The sequence below is a fragment of the Vidua macroura genome, chromosome 2 (genome assembly GCF_024509145.1).
Source record: "Vidua macroura isolate BioBank_ID:100142 chromosome 2, ASM2450914v1, whole genome shotgun sequence".
Lineage (NCBI taxonomy): Eukaryota > Metazoa > Chordata > Aves > Passeriformes > Viduidae > Vidua > Vidua macroura.
In genome coordinates, this window is record NC_071572.1 from 100,610,038 (window position 1) to 100,628,470 (window position 18,433).

General features: G+C 43.3%; 1 protein-coding gene across 1 annotated transcript in view; it reads left to right on the plus strand.

Annotated features, from left to right (window-relative positions):
* SIAH3 (siah E3 ubiquitin protein ligase family member 3) overlaps positions 1–7,294 on the plus strand; it is a 41,432-nt gene extending 34,138 nt beyond the window's left edge. Inside the window, exon 2 of the mRNA XM_053971023.1 lies at positions 6,507–7,294. Within this exon, the coding sequence (XP_053826998.1) occupies positions 6,507–7,100 (594 nt within the window). The 3' untranslated portion in view covers positions 7,101–7,294. The remainder of the gene's footprint in view (positions 1–6,506) is intronic.
* The last annotated feature ends 11,139 nt before the right edge of the window (positions 7,295–18,433 follow it).

Consider the following 18,433-nt stretch of genomic DNA (forward strand, 5'->3'; position numbering starts at 1 on the left):
TCTTTTCACCTGGGATACATTTAAAATAATGAATCATAGATTTGCTAGATCTACCACAAAACCAATGATTTTTTTCCCAAAATACCCCTGTATATATGTGGATTTATCTCAAATTTGGGGTCGTCTGATAGAGAGAAGTGCGTGGTACAGCGTGGACATGTACTAAAGCTGCATTTTCTCTGCATAGTCAGAGGTGTGTAATTAGCACGAGGACAGCCATTAACACATCCCTTGTGCTGTGTCACCAAGTCATGCCTGATTATGTTGCAAAGCGAGATTAGTAAAATGAGCTTGAAGTTGTCCTCTCACTGCCATTTGATAGTAGGGAAAACAAATCCTTCCACTTCCAAAGCTGCAACTAATATTCGGTACTTAAGAAATTCAACTGATGCATTCATAATGAACAGGATTTTATGAAACTAAAATTTTAAATAAATCCCCAACATGGTCCCTTGCTTGGATTTCTTAATTTCAGACATGAAAGTATAGCCTCTGACAAAATAGGTTGAGGGGGTTGGGGATTTTTTTCTTCTCTTTTCTTTCATCTGAAAGACTTAAAAAATCTCATCAGCATATTAAAAAAGAGCAGAAGATAAATTAAATGAAGACCAGGATTAAAAGACTCACTACTTTCTTCATGTTACCTTTATAGTTCTTTTGAGCTTCTGTCTCTGTGAGGTGGGTGTAAGTAACATGGAGGTGGATGTTAGTGGGTGGCAAAGCTTTTTGAGGCAGAAAGAAACTGAGGATTAGAAAATTACTGGAGGCAGTTTCCATACAGATGAGAAGAAGCCAAGAAAGAGGAGGAAGACAGTAAGAAAACTGAATCAATGGCACATTTCACTGGCAAAGAAAATGTCGATTTGTTTCAGCAGAAACCCTAAAAGTTGCTATGGTTGCTAAAAGTTGCTGAAAACCCTGGAAGCTGCTCGCTCAAAGCAATCTCACAGCTGCAGGCCCAGGTCCCTCCTTGTCTGCAGAAATCTTTAGGTCAATGTCAAAAATCCACTGAGTTTTCACTGCTCATTTCCAGTTTATTACACACCTACAGGGTGACTGCAGCTCTTGTTGTTCCTTGTCACAGGCAGGTTGGTGGGGTTGTAACAGGAGGTGTGAGCACAGCCCCTCTCAATCCCTGGCTCCCACCAAAGGTTGCAGCTGCCATGAACACGTACAGCTCCTACCAACTCTCCCATAATCCAGCCAAGAAAGCTGTGGATGAAGAGGAAAGAGTTTGGGTACATGGAAGGAGTAGTTTCTTCTTGGGAGGAGGTTTAGTTTGCAATGTCTCAGGGTGTGCTACAGTTGGACTAGGGTAGAGAGGGAGCACTGTCTGCTGATTTGGGCTGGGTGGCATGCGTGGTGGCTTTGTTTTCATCTTTGCAGTTTTCTGTGTGGCCCTGCTCAGAAGCCCCACCATGGTGGCCTTCAGACCACACCACTGACTGCCCCAAGCAAAGAGCCCAGCGAATGGGTGAATTGATGAGTATTTGCAGAGTGTGTGTGACCACTGGAGAAAATGCAGTTGCATGGGTGTGAAGTGTCTGGAAAAAGATGATTATTTGCAGCACCTGCTTTCCTGTCAGAAACACTTATTTGCTGGGTAGTGAACCAGTCGCTGTCCTCCCTCCTTGGGAGGCACACATTGGCACTGTTCACAGGGATGTGAAAGGCTGATTTTTGCACATTATGTGCAATTACAGCAAGTAAAAAAGTATGAATGAGGCACCCAGGTTTCCCATATAACACTAAGGAACATTGGAAAGTGCTGAAAGATGACACTTAACCCTTACTCTGAAAACCTGAGCAGTGTTTATTCTTCTACAGTGTGCTACTAGCCCTCCTTATACTCTAGGTCAGCAGTGTCCAGGCCCTCTCCCATGGAATAGAGCACTGCTTTCAACTCTCCCTCACCCTGTGGGATTTATTTTGAGCAAATTCACCATTTTTAAGTCAGAAATTCAATGGCAAAACACTTAGCTGTTCAGGGCAGCAGCCGCACTTGCTCTCCCTGCTGAAGGTGTGCCAATGTGCAGCAGAGAAGCAAGGCTTGAGGGACGGTGGTGTATCTAGTGCCTGCACCCCACAGGGCCATGAGCTCTGCCAGCAGAGGGGCAGTGTGGGTTGCTGTCTCTGTTTCCACTATTTTCACCATAGCTGATCTAAAGACTTCACTAGTTCAAACACAAAAGGTCCCTCGGAACATGAGGAGCAAAAGCAAAGCCCTCTCTCCTGGGTGGGTGCCTCAGCTTTGCAGCTGCAGACTCGGAGATGTGCTTGTGTATTCTTTACCTCTTGGAGGTCTTTAACTCTTGGATCTACCCTTCATCCTTCCCCTGGATTTTCTATCAAGTCATTGGAGTTGTAATGATGGGAGGGAGCCACAGATTTACACCCTCATGTGAGCAGGCATCCATTTCTCTCTCCATGGGCTGCGTTGTCTCCAGCGCAGCAGGAGAAGCCCATTGTGGTACACATCTTTCCTGACTAAAATTGGATTGTCCTTCTGTTTCTTGTCTAGAAAACAGTTAAACCTCTGTGGGTCTGTGCTAAGGATGGGTTTGGTCCTATCTGCATGTAGAGAGGGTGTCCAGGGGGATGTTCTTTCAGCACCACTTGGAATCAAGTGAATTGCACTCCAGGGCTCTTCATGGGCTGTAAAAGGAGCTGACAGTCTTCAGAGTTAGGGACTTGCCCCTCAAACATCAAAGTTAGAACAAATGTGTCACATCTAAAGCAATTTGTTGCATTTTTAGCAGAAACCCTGTGTCGTAGTCCAAATCTAGTCATGGTTTGGTTGGGGTTTTTTTTCCATAAGAAAAGCACTGTGTGTTTATAAATTGGTCTTTGCCAAATTACTTGGTCTTAAAAAGAACTGCTCTGTAATAAGCTGCATCATTAAAAAGAATTTTTTCTGTGAGCAGCAGAGCCTGGTTTCCTGCGGTTTGGTGCCTCATGGTGGGATTATGTTGCATCTAATGAGGAGCACTCTGGCTGAAGCCTTTTCTCCTGTTCATAAAGACACTGTCTCATGTGAGTTCTCTGGTGTCTATAATCCATTTGGGATCAAACTGCCATTGTTTAGGTTCTCTCCTATCTGTCAATGTAATACTGCTCACGTGGCCAGCTGTTCCTCCCTGGAGACATGAAAGGGTCATGCTGCTCTACCCTGATACCTCTTCTCTCAGAAATGGTTGAAAATTAAATCATTTGAGAATTCCATCCCACAGTTCAATTTGACTGAAACTGGCCAACAGGCTAAAAGATAATTGAGAATAATACTGGACCGACACAACAATATAATAAATCTAATTTTATTAGGTAATTGGGCAATAAATGGTAGAAAGTAAATGCTGGAGCAGATCAAACATGGAAAAACTGTTCATAAATAGTTATTCAAGCATTTAAATACACTCAAGGTGACCATTTTTTGCCTGTTTTGCATTTCAATTTTAGCATTTCAATTCACAGCCATATGAATGACCAACAAGAGCACAAACACCCTGACAGTTACACTCATACCTCAAAAGTAAATGTAAAATAATCTTTTTCTCCGAGACTTTTTTAAAAAGTGGCAGGGAATTATTAAACATTTATTTCAAAATACTACAAATTTGGAATTTTGAAACAGGAATGTCAAACAGTCCAGAAGCCAGATTTTGAAAATGGTTCTTACCAAGTCAGAAAATAAAATATATCATGAGGTTTGTGCTGAATTTCCAGAATTTTCAATAAACCTGAAATAAACAAAGTTAGACCAGAAATCCCTTGTTGAAATATTTCAGAAATGTGAGTTATGACAGGGAATTCAAAATTATGCACACACACACAAAAATTCACAAGTTTAGGAAAGAAAAAGGATATATTGTATAAGTTGCTCATTGTAATTTATTTTTCCAGTTCCTGAGCCATAGAGACATGCTTGTCATAAAATGATTTTTGAAGATATTTGTATTTTCTTACCTTGGATGCAGTTTAGATGGATGAGCTACCATTGTTCTCCATGTTTCTCAAATTAGGAGAATCCATTTCTAAATTCAATTTCATCCTCAGTGGAAATGGTTTCTCTCACTCTGGTAATCTTTGGAGAAGAATTATACATAGTCTATAAAGCTTCAAATTTCAAAACCTCATTTTGAATGTTAGTCAAGAGGTTAATTTAAGATTCATCTTCCAAAAGGGGAGTTAAATAAAACTGATAGAAGGCTGGAACTTGTCGAGTGGTTGAGAGGTTTATCAGCATGTGAGTATGAGTTCATTAGTTTTAATTAGTATAATCACTAATTTTGCATTAACAGTTTGGTGAGAGAAAGTAATTGCTCACACCCACTGTATTAGATTGGGAGATTAGAATTCATTTTATGAGGCAATTAGCATTTCAGGGATTTTTTTTTAAGGCTTTTATGATCTGCCATTGCAGTAGCCTCCTTCACCAAAGAGTCTAAATTAACCATAACTTTCTTCCTAATGGGATGCAAGAATTAATGTAGAATTAAGTGTGAACCAGTAATCCCACTGCGATAAGCAGGCAGCTAAAGCCACAAACCCTGATTAGTTTATAATGATCTGTTTTATTTCCTGGACAATGAGGGTAATTTATCTGTCCTCAATTCATTATCTTCTCAGAAAGCTTATATTCTTGAATTTTATACAGCAAAACAAATAAAATATGAGAAGGGAAAAGTAGAACAGTACTAGTGAAGTAGTAATTGTCAAAAGAAAAAGCTGCCAGTTTCAATAGTCAGGCTTAACTTGTCAATTATTCTTCATATCAAATGCCAGAGGAAGAAGAAACAGCTCCCTTTGACATCCAGTGCCTTGGGAAGAGCCATGAATTTCACAGCAACAGCAATCACAATCCTGCTCTATCCATCATAACCTTTGGCAGCTACTGACACAATGAAAACAGATGGAATTGTTATCCTGGTTGGCAAGGAAGCCCTGGTCGTCTGAGATTTAGAAAAGTTTACCCAAGAGATTGCCTTCCAAAACATCCTGTAAAGAAATGTGCAAGTTTTGGTGGGAAAAACTGCTTACTGCAAGGCTGTAATGAAAGCTTTCACAGTATCCATAAAAAGACAAGACAATGTGCCCTTTGCAGCAAATCTACCACCCATTATATGGGATTATGTTTGGCCCTGGATAAAACAAATCTCTGCTCAAAAATCCCGAATCTGCTATGAGTTGGATGGGGTGTGGAGGAGAACAACTGTTAAATGTTAGAACTATAATGTAGTTCATACAATTTTTGGTACATATATTAAAATAAGGGGGTGTGGGACACTATTTAGGGGATTGCATTAATCTTCCTAGGACCTATGTTAAAGCAAAATGTATGTATATATGTACGTATTGCTACAAGGGACATTAATGGATGTAAGAGATGTGTCTTCATAAGAGGAGTTCAGAGAGAAAAAATGTTTAAACAGCTAAAATTTAGGCATAGCTAGGCAGACTGGATCTCAGTCTTTCTGGCATCAGCTGGTGTCACCTTTAGAAGCTGAACTACTTCAGCTAAGAACTGAGTCCTACACTCTAAGGGCTCCCTCACTCTACAGGCTGTAGAGGCAGTCCCAGGTAACCAGGTTTCCATCTTGGGTGGGTGAAATAAATGCTTAAAATTGGGTAAGATGAATCATGACCAGCATGCCTGTGCCTTAGGGTTTGTCTATGCACACAGTTACTGTGGAGAGACATTATTCTTCCTGAATTACATTACATGTGAATATACTTTTGGCTGAGTAAGACTTATTTCTCTTCAACAACATTCTCTTGAGAGAGGCAGAGCAGTTTGTTTTTTAGTCCTCATGTAGAATCCTTCTGCAAGAGCTGCTGCCTTTTTAGCGAGCTGCCCTACCTTAATCCAAATTTACTTTACTGTAAAAATGCCCTAAATCTGCCATCCAATCACCTTTGAGAGCAATTTAAGATTTATGGTGGTACGAGCATCAATTAGGCACAAATACATTGACCAAAAAAAAAAAAATAGTGACAGTATCATACAATAAAAACTGACATTTATTTCACAAATTATGAGTGTAATAAAGCCTATTGTTTCAGGAAAAATGCCTGTATTTGCCCGTATGTTTCATTAAAGAATAATAATGCCATACATATTTCATTCCCTTGTTCTGTGCAGCAAAACTCTTAACTCTATAAAATGCCCCATGCTGTCCTTGCTTTGTTGGGTTGTTTTTTCCTTTTAATCAGATTTTTCCCCCTGAACTAATGAAATTGCTCTTTAAACACATACATCATTTTCATTTGAAGTGACTTAGCATGGCTCAAACAGTTTGATTGTTCTCCTGGAGAACAAGGCAACTGCCATCTCCTTGTGCTGCGCAGATCCAGGTCATGACTGCCTCTGATCCCTGGTGTCCTGAGTTCTCTGCACTCCCACTAGTGCTGCTTTAGGTGGAGTATGATGTCTGTGGGGTGTGCACCTTGCACATCTGCACTGGTTTCTGGTCCACTCGGTCTCACATTAAATTTCTCTCTTCCCGTAGTATGCACCGACCCGCTGTGCAGCTGCGCAGGCATCCACGGAGCAAGGCATCCTTCCTCCCTGCCATCACCACGAAGCGGTGCACGACCCCCAGCTGGTCCCCTGCACGTGCCCGCTCTTCTCCTGCCCATGGGAAGGGCATCTAGAGGTGGTGGTGTCCCACCTGAGGCAGACCCACCGCATCAACATCCTTCAGGGCGCGGAGATTGTCTTCCTGGCCACGGACATGCACCTGCCCGCACCAACGGACTGGATCATCATGCACTCTTGCCTTGGCCACCAGTTTTTGCTGGTCCTCAGGAAGCAGGAGAAGTATGAGGGCCACCCCCAGTTCTTTGCCACGATGATGCTGATCGGCACGCCCACCCAAGCCAACAACTTCACCTACCGGCTGGAGCTCAACAGGAACCAGAGGCGCCTCAAGTGGGAGGCGACCCCCAGGTCGATCCTGGAGTGCGTTGACTCTGTCATTTCGGACGGGGATTGCCTTGTGCTGAACACTTCCCTGGCTCAACTCTTTTCTGACAATGGAAGCCTAGCGATAGGAATTGTGATAACCACCAGCAAAGTTCACAGCTCCGAAGCTGAAATGTGATGGGGAGGAGGGAGAGGAGGAGGAACAACAGCAACAACAATGGTGCTCTAGCTGCCTTCTGAAAGCCAGAACTCGCAGACTTTTTATGGGGTGGGTCTCGGGTCTTTTATGGTATTTAGTACTTGTCCACAGTGGGCATTATGTAAACATCCCGTGGTTATGATCCCTGTGTCATGTATTTACCGTTTTGCTAATACAATTTTATGAGAAATTTTAAAAAGGCTAATCAATTTATTGTCACCCTCCAGCAGCACTGGAAACAACACTTGTTAATGAAAAGTGTACCCCAGGTGACTCGCAGAAGTCTTTGGTCTGACCATGTTATGCAAATATGTTTCCTTCATCGCCTGCCTGATGGACCAGAGACCCCTGTGCCTGATGAAAGTTGAAGTATTCCGCTACGGGACAAGAGCACCCAGGTTTCCATATTAGCAATAGTGATTTAACTCCTGTACTTTGGGCACAGCCAAGCCCTGCGGGAGCTGGCAGTTTCAGGGCTCCCTTCAGCTTCTGAGGAAACAACTTTCTCACCCAAACAGTGAAAGCTTAGAAGATAAAGTCACTCCTCTGCTGAGCATAGGGCTGGGAAGCCTTATCTTGCATTAAACTGGGAATGACAGCTAGTGGTTGGTCACTGTGAGCATGGTTAAATCTCACTCTTGTATCATAAACAGCAGGGAGGGATTGCTAGATGGTCTGGCCATAGGATGGATATAACCATACCGAGCCATTGGGACATTCAACTTTTTAGCTGCTGTTTCCTTAAGCATTCAAAAAGAGATTTTCAGAAAATAAAGCATAAGAAGGGTCCTAAACTGGGTACTGATCTTGCTACTGAATTCTGTGCCAGTTAGACCCTCAGTTTGTGCTGGTAAATATTGACATACAGCAATATAGATAGGAGATCTGTTTGCAAATTGGCTTTGAGATTTGACAGGCAATCCTTTGAAAAAACTTCAATGTTTCTTCCCTTGCATACATTTTGTGGGGTGGTGGTGAGGGCTGACTATCACTTTCTTCTCCTGAGGGTGTTTCACAAACAATGATGGTCACAAAAAGACAGAGGTTTCTCTAAGAGATTCTTCCTTGAATGGTTCCTTGGGGGAGAGTTGGAGGCAGGTGCTGGCCATCTCCTGTCACTCATTCCCATCTGCAGTCAGGCCTGTTTCCTCCACAGCCAACAGCAGTAGTGAAATCCCACTGCAGTAGGTGACGTGTTGAAGGAGGGGGCTCAACAGATAGTGTGACACATGAGAAGCATGGGAAAGTGTCTTTTCCTGTTTTCCCTTCTGCCTGTGTGTGGCTGTGGTCTGGCTGCTCCTGAATGCTTTTTCAAGAAACATCTGGTGAGTTGGGTCAGTTAGTAGCTAGAGACACTGAGGCTCATAACTTGAGCCCCATGGAAAACCAAGGAAGGGTGCGAAACAAGCTAAGAACAGTCCTCCAGTTGTTCAAAATGCATCTCACTCTAGCTTTGGGGAGGCAAAAACACTGATGCTGATCTCTCCCACTCGTTGCTCTCCTGAGGATTACTATAAATGATGCATGAAGTAAAATGAATTGTAGCTTTCCTGAGATGAATGCCATGCAGGTAAATGACTTCTGAGGCATAGATGCACCTCGCCTCCTTACCTGGACTTTCACAGCAGGTCAGAGAAGGGTGAGTGTCTCTTCAACAGGCTGCTCATGACCATACAACCTGAGGTCTGAGGAAGTCTCAGTCCCTGTAAGAAGGCACTGGAGCATAACTTCCCAGCTCTCCTATCTCTGAATTTAGAGGGCCAAGGGTGGCACACTGATTTGCAGTGCCTCACTGGAACAGTCAGGCTTCAGAGAGGCTGGCTTTTTCCCTGCGGTATTAAATATTCAGGACCAGCAAATGCTGCCCTTTCCCTAAGTGATAACAATAAATAAATCATTGGTGTTTTTGTGGACTGAAACTGGCTTCTCCAGCTCCTCTAACAATTGTTCTGCTGCTGAATTAAAACAAAGCAAAAGTAATAAAACCTCAATAAAACTAGTTCCTCTAGTTCAAACTTCCTGACCTCTTTGTACAATGGGATAGAGACCAAATTTAATGATGTTTTTGTTGCCTGATCACAAGTTCTAGGGGGAGGTATATTACTTATTTATTTTTTCAGTCTATTTTCTTCTTGTTAGTTGTTAGGCACCTTCTTGTTAGGCACCTTTTTTCTTGAAATATCTACTGAAATGTAGGTATTTTGGGGCATGGTCCTTGCCAAAGGACCAGCATATTTCTGGTAGGATGAGTGTGACAGTATCAGTTCTCTAGAATGGGTATCTCCATCTCTTGCCAGCACCCTAGTTTTGATGGAGGGATAGTGGAAATGTGACCTTCCCAACATAACCTTCCACACATCCCATGTGTTCTTCTCCCCGAGCTTTCTAGCAACCACACCAACAGTTCAGCTTTTCCATTTTGTTTTTAGTCTTCTCCCCTCATCTGATAGCTGCCTTTCTCAGCCCATTTTCAAGCCCTCAACTGTGGTTTCACCCTTTGACTTGCAAAGCCCATGCCAATTCTTGCTTTCTCACATTTGTACCTGTCAGATGCCATTGTTTAAATCATTCTCCCTGCTTTCTGAAGCCAACCAAGTAACCTCCTTTTTCAGTTTTCTCCACATCTGAAAAGACCCAGCTCTCTCAGGGATTTCAGAAATTCAGATACATTGGAGTACTGATGAAAATCTGTCCAGTAAGGCTCTCAATAAAGAAAAGGAAAACACATTTTGGGAAGAAATGAGATATGGTTGCCTAAATCCAGCTTTCATAAGTGTCTCAACATGAAGTGCAAATGTTTTAAGGTATATTTAAGGACTTCCTACCATAGAAGACATTCTAATTCTGTCATAATTCAAAGCCTATGAGCAGCCTTATACTGCCATAAAGCAAAGGTGAAGCAAATATTCTGCATGGTAGGACATAAATCCTAAAATACTGGCAAGTAGGATCAACAATGAAATTCAGTTTGCAAGCATTCTTTCAGTGCTCATGGTATAACACTTTTTACAGCTCTGCTTATGTTTGAAAGGCAGCTGGAGCTTGGCCTCCTAAATTTGATCTGAAATCAGGGCTTCTAAAACTAATTTCACACTCTAATATTTTGCATCTTTATAATGCATTAAATCTGAATTCCTGCCTTCCTGTGAAGAACACAGCCTTACATCTCTTTGAAATAAGGAAGTATCCTTCATGTGATGCAGGAGAAAATGACGTCTTTCAAAATTGCTATGCAGCTGTTGCAAAATTCTGTTTTCCCAACTACCTGGGAGTGGTGTTCCCCCTTTGTTTTAGTAGGGTTTCAGTTGTCTTTTAGTTTTCGACATAGACAAAATATTGGCTTTGGGTTTGTGGTTTTATTTTTAGGGTTTTTATATATCTCTGTTCACAGATGGATTTTCTTGTGCTTAGTTTAGTAAATTGCAACAATAATTTCATCAGGCTAAGACAGATGGATTGCTACCAGACCCACTAGAAAACCTACTTTGGTTCATCTGCACTATCCATCAGATACCATGTGAATGTAAATGTCAGATCTGCAGTAAAACAGCATTAGTGCTTTCAGCTCAATCCCATTATGAATTAAGCTCACATCATAGATCCTTGACTCCTTATAAATCAGCTGAAGCATCCTGAGTCTCATCATCTTTAAGATCTTGCTGTGCCAGTGCTGGCTGTAGGGCTTGTTGAGAAGTAGGGCAATAGTCCTCTTCTCGTTGGACTTGATATCACACCCTCCTTTTCATACCATCCTTATGTATACAGGCCAGTAAATACTGAAGGAACAGGAGGTGGTAAATTCTGGACAAGTTAGGATTAAAGCAAAATTAGTTATTTACAATAAATTGCTGGATGCTACTGCATAGCTTTCTCTTTTGTGCATCAGAGGAACTAAATCCAATTGACAGTACTGTAGTACAGGTGATTTATCTGTTTTTCTAGCCCAACATGCACCTGACAAACAATTTAATTGGAGAAGAGTCTGTCAGAACAGACTCAGATGTGCTTCATCTGCAATGGAATCAGAAACAGCTTTTCACATGGAAGAGCTGCAGATTTTAAACTGTTCAGACACAAGCATAAGTTTTTTATTTTTTTTAATTTTTTTTTTTAAGTTCAATAACTCTGCCTGCTCACACCATCAGAGTGAAGGGTGGAAAACAAAGATTGCCATGTGTCATCACCAGAACTCTTCACACACAAATATGATTAACCTTCTGCAGAGATGAGCCTGCAGAAACAGAGAGGGTTTCACAGCAGGGTAGCACAGGGCAGCACCTGCAGGCTCCAGAGGCGTGCACACAGAGCTGAGGGCAGAGCTCATCCTCCAGATAGAAACTACTCAACAGGAACCCCTTGGAGTGTGGTCATGGTGGGACTGCTAGGAAAGCAATTGGACCTCCTGGGAATAGCAAACAGCAGGAGTTAAAGCTCTGTGTAAGACGTTTTCTCTTCCCATCAGCACCTTCCACCTGGCTACAGAGTCTCTCCTCTCCTGGGAACCTTGTCTCTGGAGCAATGCAGGTGATCAGATCAGCTGGGTCTGCATGTGAATGGTCCTGCACAAGGATGCTGCATTGTGGGTGCAAACACCCAACCCCAGTCCAGCCTGGCTTCTTTGGGTTTGGTGGGTACCCACCTACCTGCAGTTGTTAATGATTCCTCCAGGTCCTGACATCTGACAGTTCTGCTGTCTTTCACCTGCACAGTTCCCACCAGGGCAATAAAGTACTTGCTGAAAACCACACAAAAAATCTTTGGAGAACATCACATTAAACCTCTACCTCATACCCCTGGCTAGGACTACAAGCAGTCATTCTTTCTCTCTCCACACAGGCAATAGACTAATGCATAGCTTTCTTATCTCCCTTTGGGCTCTGCCACTCCAGAAAATACAAGTGAAAGATTAGGAGGCAGTGATCATCTTCAAGGGAATAATGAGGATTAACTTTCATTGCAAAGGTGGCTCTTCTCACAGTACTTTCACAAAAAGATGCCAGGCTCCAAGAAAGAAGCTAACAAACTCTAGTGGAAGGCAAATGGGAAACACCAATTGTAAAGTCTGCTGTCCTTCAACCAGAATGAGCTTTATGTCTTCCAGGTAGGGAAAATCCTCCTGAGACATTACCTATCTGAATACATCACTTAATCTTGTAGAAAGCTCCAGGACAGAGAGGTTCTTCCTGTTAGAAATTGCATCAAGTAACCTTATTGATGATAAATGGCTTTGAACTTTCATAGCAACAGTGACGAAGTGCTTCGACATCCACGCAGTACAGACTGAAAAATCAGAGCTTTTAGACAAAGAAATAAACTTATTCAAATGCAAACGTGAGATTTAGGGCAGAGTTTCCAGGTGATTTTAAAAGCACTTTTCTTATTGCTGAGACTGGATGTCTGCATAGCAAGAGATACCTCACTGCCAGCCAGGTCCTATTGGCTTGAGTTCAGGAAAAACTCAGATAGTCTTTGTTTCTCTGCTAAGTGAGACCACTTAAAAAAGTAAAGCAAACACTGTAATGTATGAAACAAGTCTGGAAAGGATCTTTGTTTTCAGATCAGACTGCCGGGTGAGCAGACTGTGGGGAAAGGAGTACATCTCCCACTTGTTCAAGGTGAATCCAGACTGGCAAGCAGAGTCTATGTAGCAATTTCCTTCATGTTGCAATCTCTGCTTCAACCACTGAAGATAACAGCTGCCAAGCAGCTGGCTTGAAGACTTCAATGACTCTGAGACTGTTCTCTAAATATCTACTAAGATTCACTTTTAGGCTGAGATGGAATCAGGGCATGAGACAGGAAGACTCCACAGAGGCTCTGCAAGGCTCCTCAGCATGAGTGCATGGAAGGGATGCAGGCAAGCCTTACAGCCCTGCCTGTGCCTTTCACAGCAGAACCACTAGATTCACCCACAGGGATCTGTCTGGCTCTTTCCTAACAAACTGTGGCAAATAGCTGGGTCACAAAACTGGATGCTACCATTCTAGAGTGGTTCAGTTTAAAAGCAGCCAAAATCAATGTGAGATCCCCCCTTAGCTTTGAGAATTAAAACAGGATCTGACATCAGAAACATTAGGCCCATTCTTATCACCACCAGATATTTCCTATTTCAGGATAGAGGTTCCTCTCGGCCTCTGACAATACAAAACATGGCTGGGTGCTACTGCAACTTCCACAGTATGGTTCTGATCCAGAGAGAGATCTCTGGGAACTACAGTAACACAAATGAATAATTTTATAATATACTAACAAAAAATAATAGCACAATGAGGGCTGATAACATCTTTAAAAGCAGTAGCTGTAATTGAAAGAGGTCATTACCTAAAGTGAGCTTCAGGAGAGGCCTGTGTTTTTGCCTAATTGAGATCTGGAGGGAGATATCCAGAAGAGTGACAGTCTCAGGACTACCTTGATTACTCAAAGAAATGTTGAATGAAAAAAAAATCAGCTACAAGAGTCCTGAGCGAAACAGAAATATATATTGCTGTTGCCTCTGGGCAGCAGTTTCTTGTGGCATGTGTCCTTGGAAAAGGAATTCCAGTAGGCAGAGAGGGTTGAACTTCAGCATGTCACATCTACTGCAGTGTCACTTTCAGAGTTTTCGCTAAGAAATACTTAATCAAGACTACCAAAGGAAAAAAAAAAAAAAGAGTATAAATATCCACTGGATGGTGTGACCAGTGTGAGAGCTGCCAAGGAGATTTATCCAGCTTCCCCTGGGTAAGCCTCCACACAGCTCCTCTGCTGGATTGGCAGAAGACAGGGACAGCCCCAGGTATGAGGAGGACTGGCTGGATTCCTGGCAGACTGTAAATTGTTGTTGCAATTGCACATTGGCTGTGTGTGATAAACTCCCATGCTGAAAACCAGTGAAGATTAAACCTGGGCCCTCCAGCAGTGTATGTCTGCACTGGCTGATGCTGACAGCCAGGCTGTGGATTACGGCAAACTCATTGGCCTTACAGGCCATATGCAGGACTGGCACATGTTGGTGGTTGTGTATACACTGAGAAGTCATGTTGAAAAAGGATTTCTGCATGAGATGTCCTCAGTGTACTGAGGGCAAGCACGTAACTGAGCAGTGTACTGAGGGCAAGCATCAAACTGTCTGTGCTGGATCACACCTCACCCATGCCTCCTGATTGCTCTTCTCTCTGCTGGAAACATGGATGAACCAGAGCTGAATCATCAGCCATGGAGATCTCCAGGCACTGAAGCCTGCAATGAACACCGCAGAGGTGTTCATCCTGGAGGGCCCATGGCTGGAGGGAAACACCGAAGAGCACTGATTCAAATATGGAGAAATCTTTGTATATGAACCATAATGTCATGTTTCCACACATTTATTTCTGGATTTATTTATTTAAGAGGATTTATTTCTGCAAAACACTCTCATCTTCACTCAGTTTGCAACCTAAGTGAAAGCCCTGCCGTGACTTATGAAGTTTCCATATGCAGTGGTGGTTGCACTTCCCATTTGGCCTCGAAGACTGGCAGGTGAGATGGGCTCTCAGTTCCTCAGTGACATGACTTTCCTCTATAGGCACAGCATAGCTCTCCTCCAGACCTAGTGATACTCCCCTAGGTGCAGACTTGCTGCAGAAACCCCCTCTGCACCATCTGGCCACGAGATCAGAATGATCTGTCCTGGCCCCAGAGCTGTAAAGCTATTATGTCACACTGCATTTGCTCTGGGGTCTGTGATCTGACTACAGCACAAGCATCAGAAGCCATCCTGCCATAACAGTCCCACCACTTGGCCAGGTTAAGACACTTGCTCAGCCATGGTGGGTCAGCTGCCCATCCTGGAGCTAAACTCTCCCTGCACATGACACCCATCTACAAGGCTGTCTAACAAAACAAACCCCATCCTCCTCTCCTGTTTGCCCTGAGTAGACACAACAGCCAGTTCTAGAGACAGGTCTGAACCATCACAGTTTTTTAGAATCTAGTATGCAGGTGAAAATTGACAGTGGGACAAATGATAGCAAAATTTTAATTTGGGTGCAAGGACTAGTGGACTTAATCAGCAGCTCAAAACAAGAATGGGAAATACTGATACTGATTATGGTAAATGGGGATTATGGTAATGTATCCAATGTATAGGTGACAGGCAAAAGACACTCCTAGGTCAAGAGGTTTTTCTGGAACAACCTTTAGTTTTGGTGTTAATGCCCTGGCAGAAGGCTGACACAGCTTGGCTTTTAGACCAGTCAGGCTGGCCAGCAGCCAAGAACAGCTTTTATTCCTTACATGTAAACTGAGCAAATTGCTCAGGGAAGAGAGTCAATAAACATGTATCCTCATGGCACAGTTTTCCCAGAGTGACCTTTCAAAGTATAATTGCATGTTGAAAGACTCGATGGGAGTTGTCTCTGATCAGAGAAGCACTAATCAAACTGGACTGGGGACTTGTTTGTACTCAAGTGGGAGTGTGTCAGAAAAGGGCTGTGTAGTTAGAGACTGCTTTTGGCTAGGTCCCATGTGAGGCTGTAATCGAGAATGCTTCAAAAATCTTTGGCCTCAGGCTTTCTGGGAAAAGGAAGAAATAATTGTGGTGATACTGGGAAGCGTCTTCATTATCACTAAAATCCCTATGGCTTACTGCTCTCTTCTCATCCAGGAGTAATAACTACATTCAGATCACTTCATCTAGGAGAGATTTTGATTGTGGTCATGGAGGTGCATGACTCCAAGCATGATCCTCAGTCCCTTGGACCACAGCCCTCAGGCTGCAGCTCCAGATCAATGTCATGGGCTATGGGGTCACCACTCACAAGAAGAGCTGGCTATCCTCTCATTACCCCACCCCCACGCCTCTTCCCTGGCAAGCAGCCTTGCCTGTAGTGGCACATTTGGGGGGACCCTCTCGGGTGTCCCGGGGGCCCCCCTAAGCTGTGAGTTCACTGGTAACAGCAGGCAGGCAAGGAGACTCTGCACGGCTTTTGAGGGTGCTCATTAGATGAGAGTTTATTGGGGGTCTTACCCCCGGGAAGCAGCATGGTTTCTGGGGGGATGGGGGGGGAAGGGGAAGGGAAAGGGGAGGAGGAGAGAGGGGCCGAGAGAGCACCAGGCAGGAGAGCCGGCTAAAAGAGAGAGAGCCAGAGAGCCCCGTCCCCCCGGCACACTTAACAGGGAGATTCAAAGTGGGCGCAGAAAAAGATTGGGCCAATGGGATTACAGACACATGATACTTCAAGGGAGGATCACAGGCTTGGAATAAATCCTACATATTCGAGGGGTGAGACAAAGCATACCATTTAACTAAAATATAACACCACAATTCACCCTTTTTTCTTAAAAAAAGGATGAAGATAATTATGACCATTAACAATTTAAAAATGAAGCAGTAATTACACAAAATAAGTACAATTGCAGTGAGGATAAATTGAATACACTATAAACAGTCCACTTGACTTGCTGTTTGCCTTTGGTGGTAGGTATTGTTCAGTTCTGAAAGGGTGTTAACACAGTACAAAGTTAAATGAGTATTTAATTGTAATAAATGGCTTTTGTGGGTCCATATTATTGTGGTGTTATATATATATACCCTCAGAAGCCATGTGGAGTCTCCTTGCCTGCCTGCTGCTACCAGCGAACTCACAGTCCCCCCAAACATGCTGCTACACTTGCCCCCAGCCCAAACACAAAGCTATCCTTGTTCTTCCACAAGTAACAATCTCATTCCCTTCCAATGCTTAAAGGCCCTCTCTTTAATTCCTTTAAAATCAACATTTGCCAGCTGAAAAAGTGAACTCGAACCACCTTTGTATTCTGCCAACATAATTGCACAAGTATTCATATCCCCAGAGGGGTAAGTGATCCTGGGCTTTTCTTCAGCCTTGTCCTAGATGCCACATGCCATAACACAGTGTCATTTCCCAGGGCAGACACATTGAACCCTAAGGCAAACTAGCACACGGCATCACAAATTGTGCAGCTGTCAGAAAACCAGCCAGAGACTGAGAGGCATCCTTCCAGCTCCAGAGAGTTAGAAGAGGCATCAAGGAGTGCACTAAGGAGGGCTTAGAGCTGGGCTGCCAAGGTGAGCACCCCTGGAATTCAGCAGAGGACTATGGAGGAGAGGGTTTCCTGGAAGACAACTACTGCATTATTAATGACAGTTCAGGTCACTTAATCCAAACACTTAGATCATCCTCTGAGACGCTGAGGTGTGTCCATCTGTGAGCATCAATGACAATTGCAAAAGCCCATTTCCTCTTTTAAAATTGAAGCAGTATCACTGTGCTGCTGTCAAGAAAATTAATCCTTTGAGAAATTGAAACTTTTTTGGGTTTTTTTTTTGGATAGACAGTGCAAGGCTGATCCTTACAGAACCATAGAATTGTTTAAGTTGGAAAAGACCTTTAAGATTATTGGGTCCTCTCATTAACACAGCATTTCCAAGGCCACCTCTAGACCATGTCTCTCAGTGCCACATCTCAAATCTTTTAAATACCTCCAGGGATGGGGACTCAATCACTTCCAATGGGCAGCCTATTCCAATGCTTTACCACCCTTTCCATTAAGAAATTCTTCCTGATGTCCAACTTCCCCTTTGAGAGGCTTTGACCTCTCATCCTGTCGCTGGTTGCCTGGGAGAAGGGACTGACTCCACCTGGCTCCACTCTCCTTTCAGGCAGTTGTAGGAGTGATAAGGTCCCCCCTGAGCCTTCTCTTCTCCAGGCTAAACACCCCCAGCTCCCTCAGCTGCTCCTCATCAGACTTGTGCTCCAGACCCTTCCCCAGCTCCATTGCCCTTCTCTGGACATGCTCCAGCACCTGAGAGTCCTTCTTAAAGTGAGGGGCCCCAAACTGAACACAGGATTCAAGGTGTGGCCTCACCAGTGCCCTTAAGAGCCGGGGAACAATCACTGCCCGGATCCTGCTGGCCACACTATTGCTGATACAGGCCAGGATGGTCAAGCACAGACTTGAAGACAAGCACAGATAACCTGCCTGAACTCAGGTAAGGAATGCCAGATTGGAATTTAAGTAAAGAAAGTAGCACAGGAATAGGTTATTTATTGCACAAATCCTGAGCAGTGTTTTTCTCCACACATATTTTGACACATATTTGTATTTGTTGTCATTCATATGCCACTGTGTCCCCAAATATTTGACTTTGACTTAACATGTTACATTATGTGAAGTGCTCTTCTATAACATGCAATGGTACCTCAGAGAGAATTTCTTAATCTGAACCAATGTATATAATCTTCTAGAAATCCTTATGATGATGTATTACATGAAAGAGCAGCAATAAACCTTTCTATGGGTATCTCTAAAACATTTCACAATGTGTGCCATGC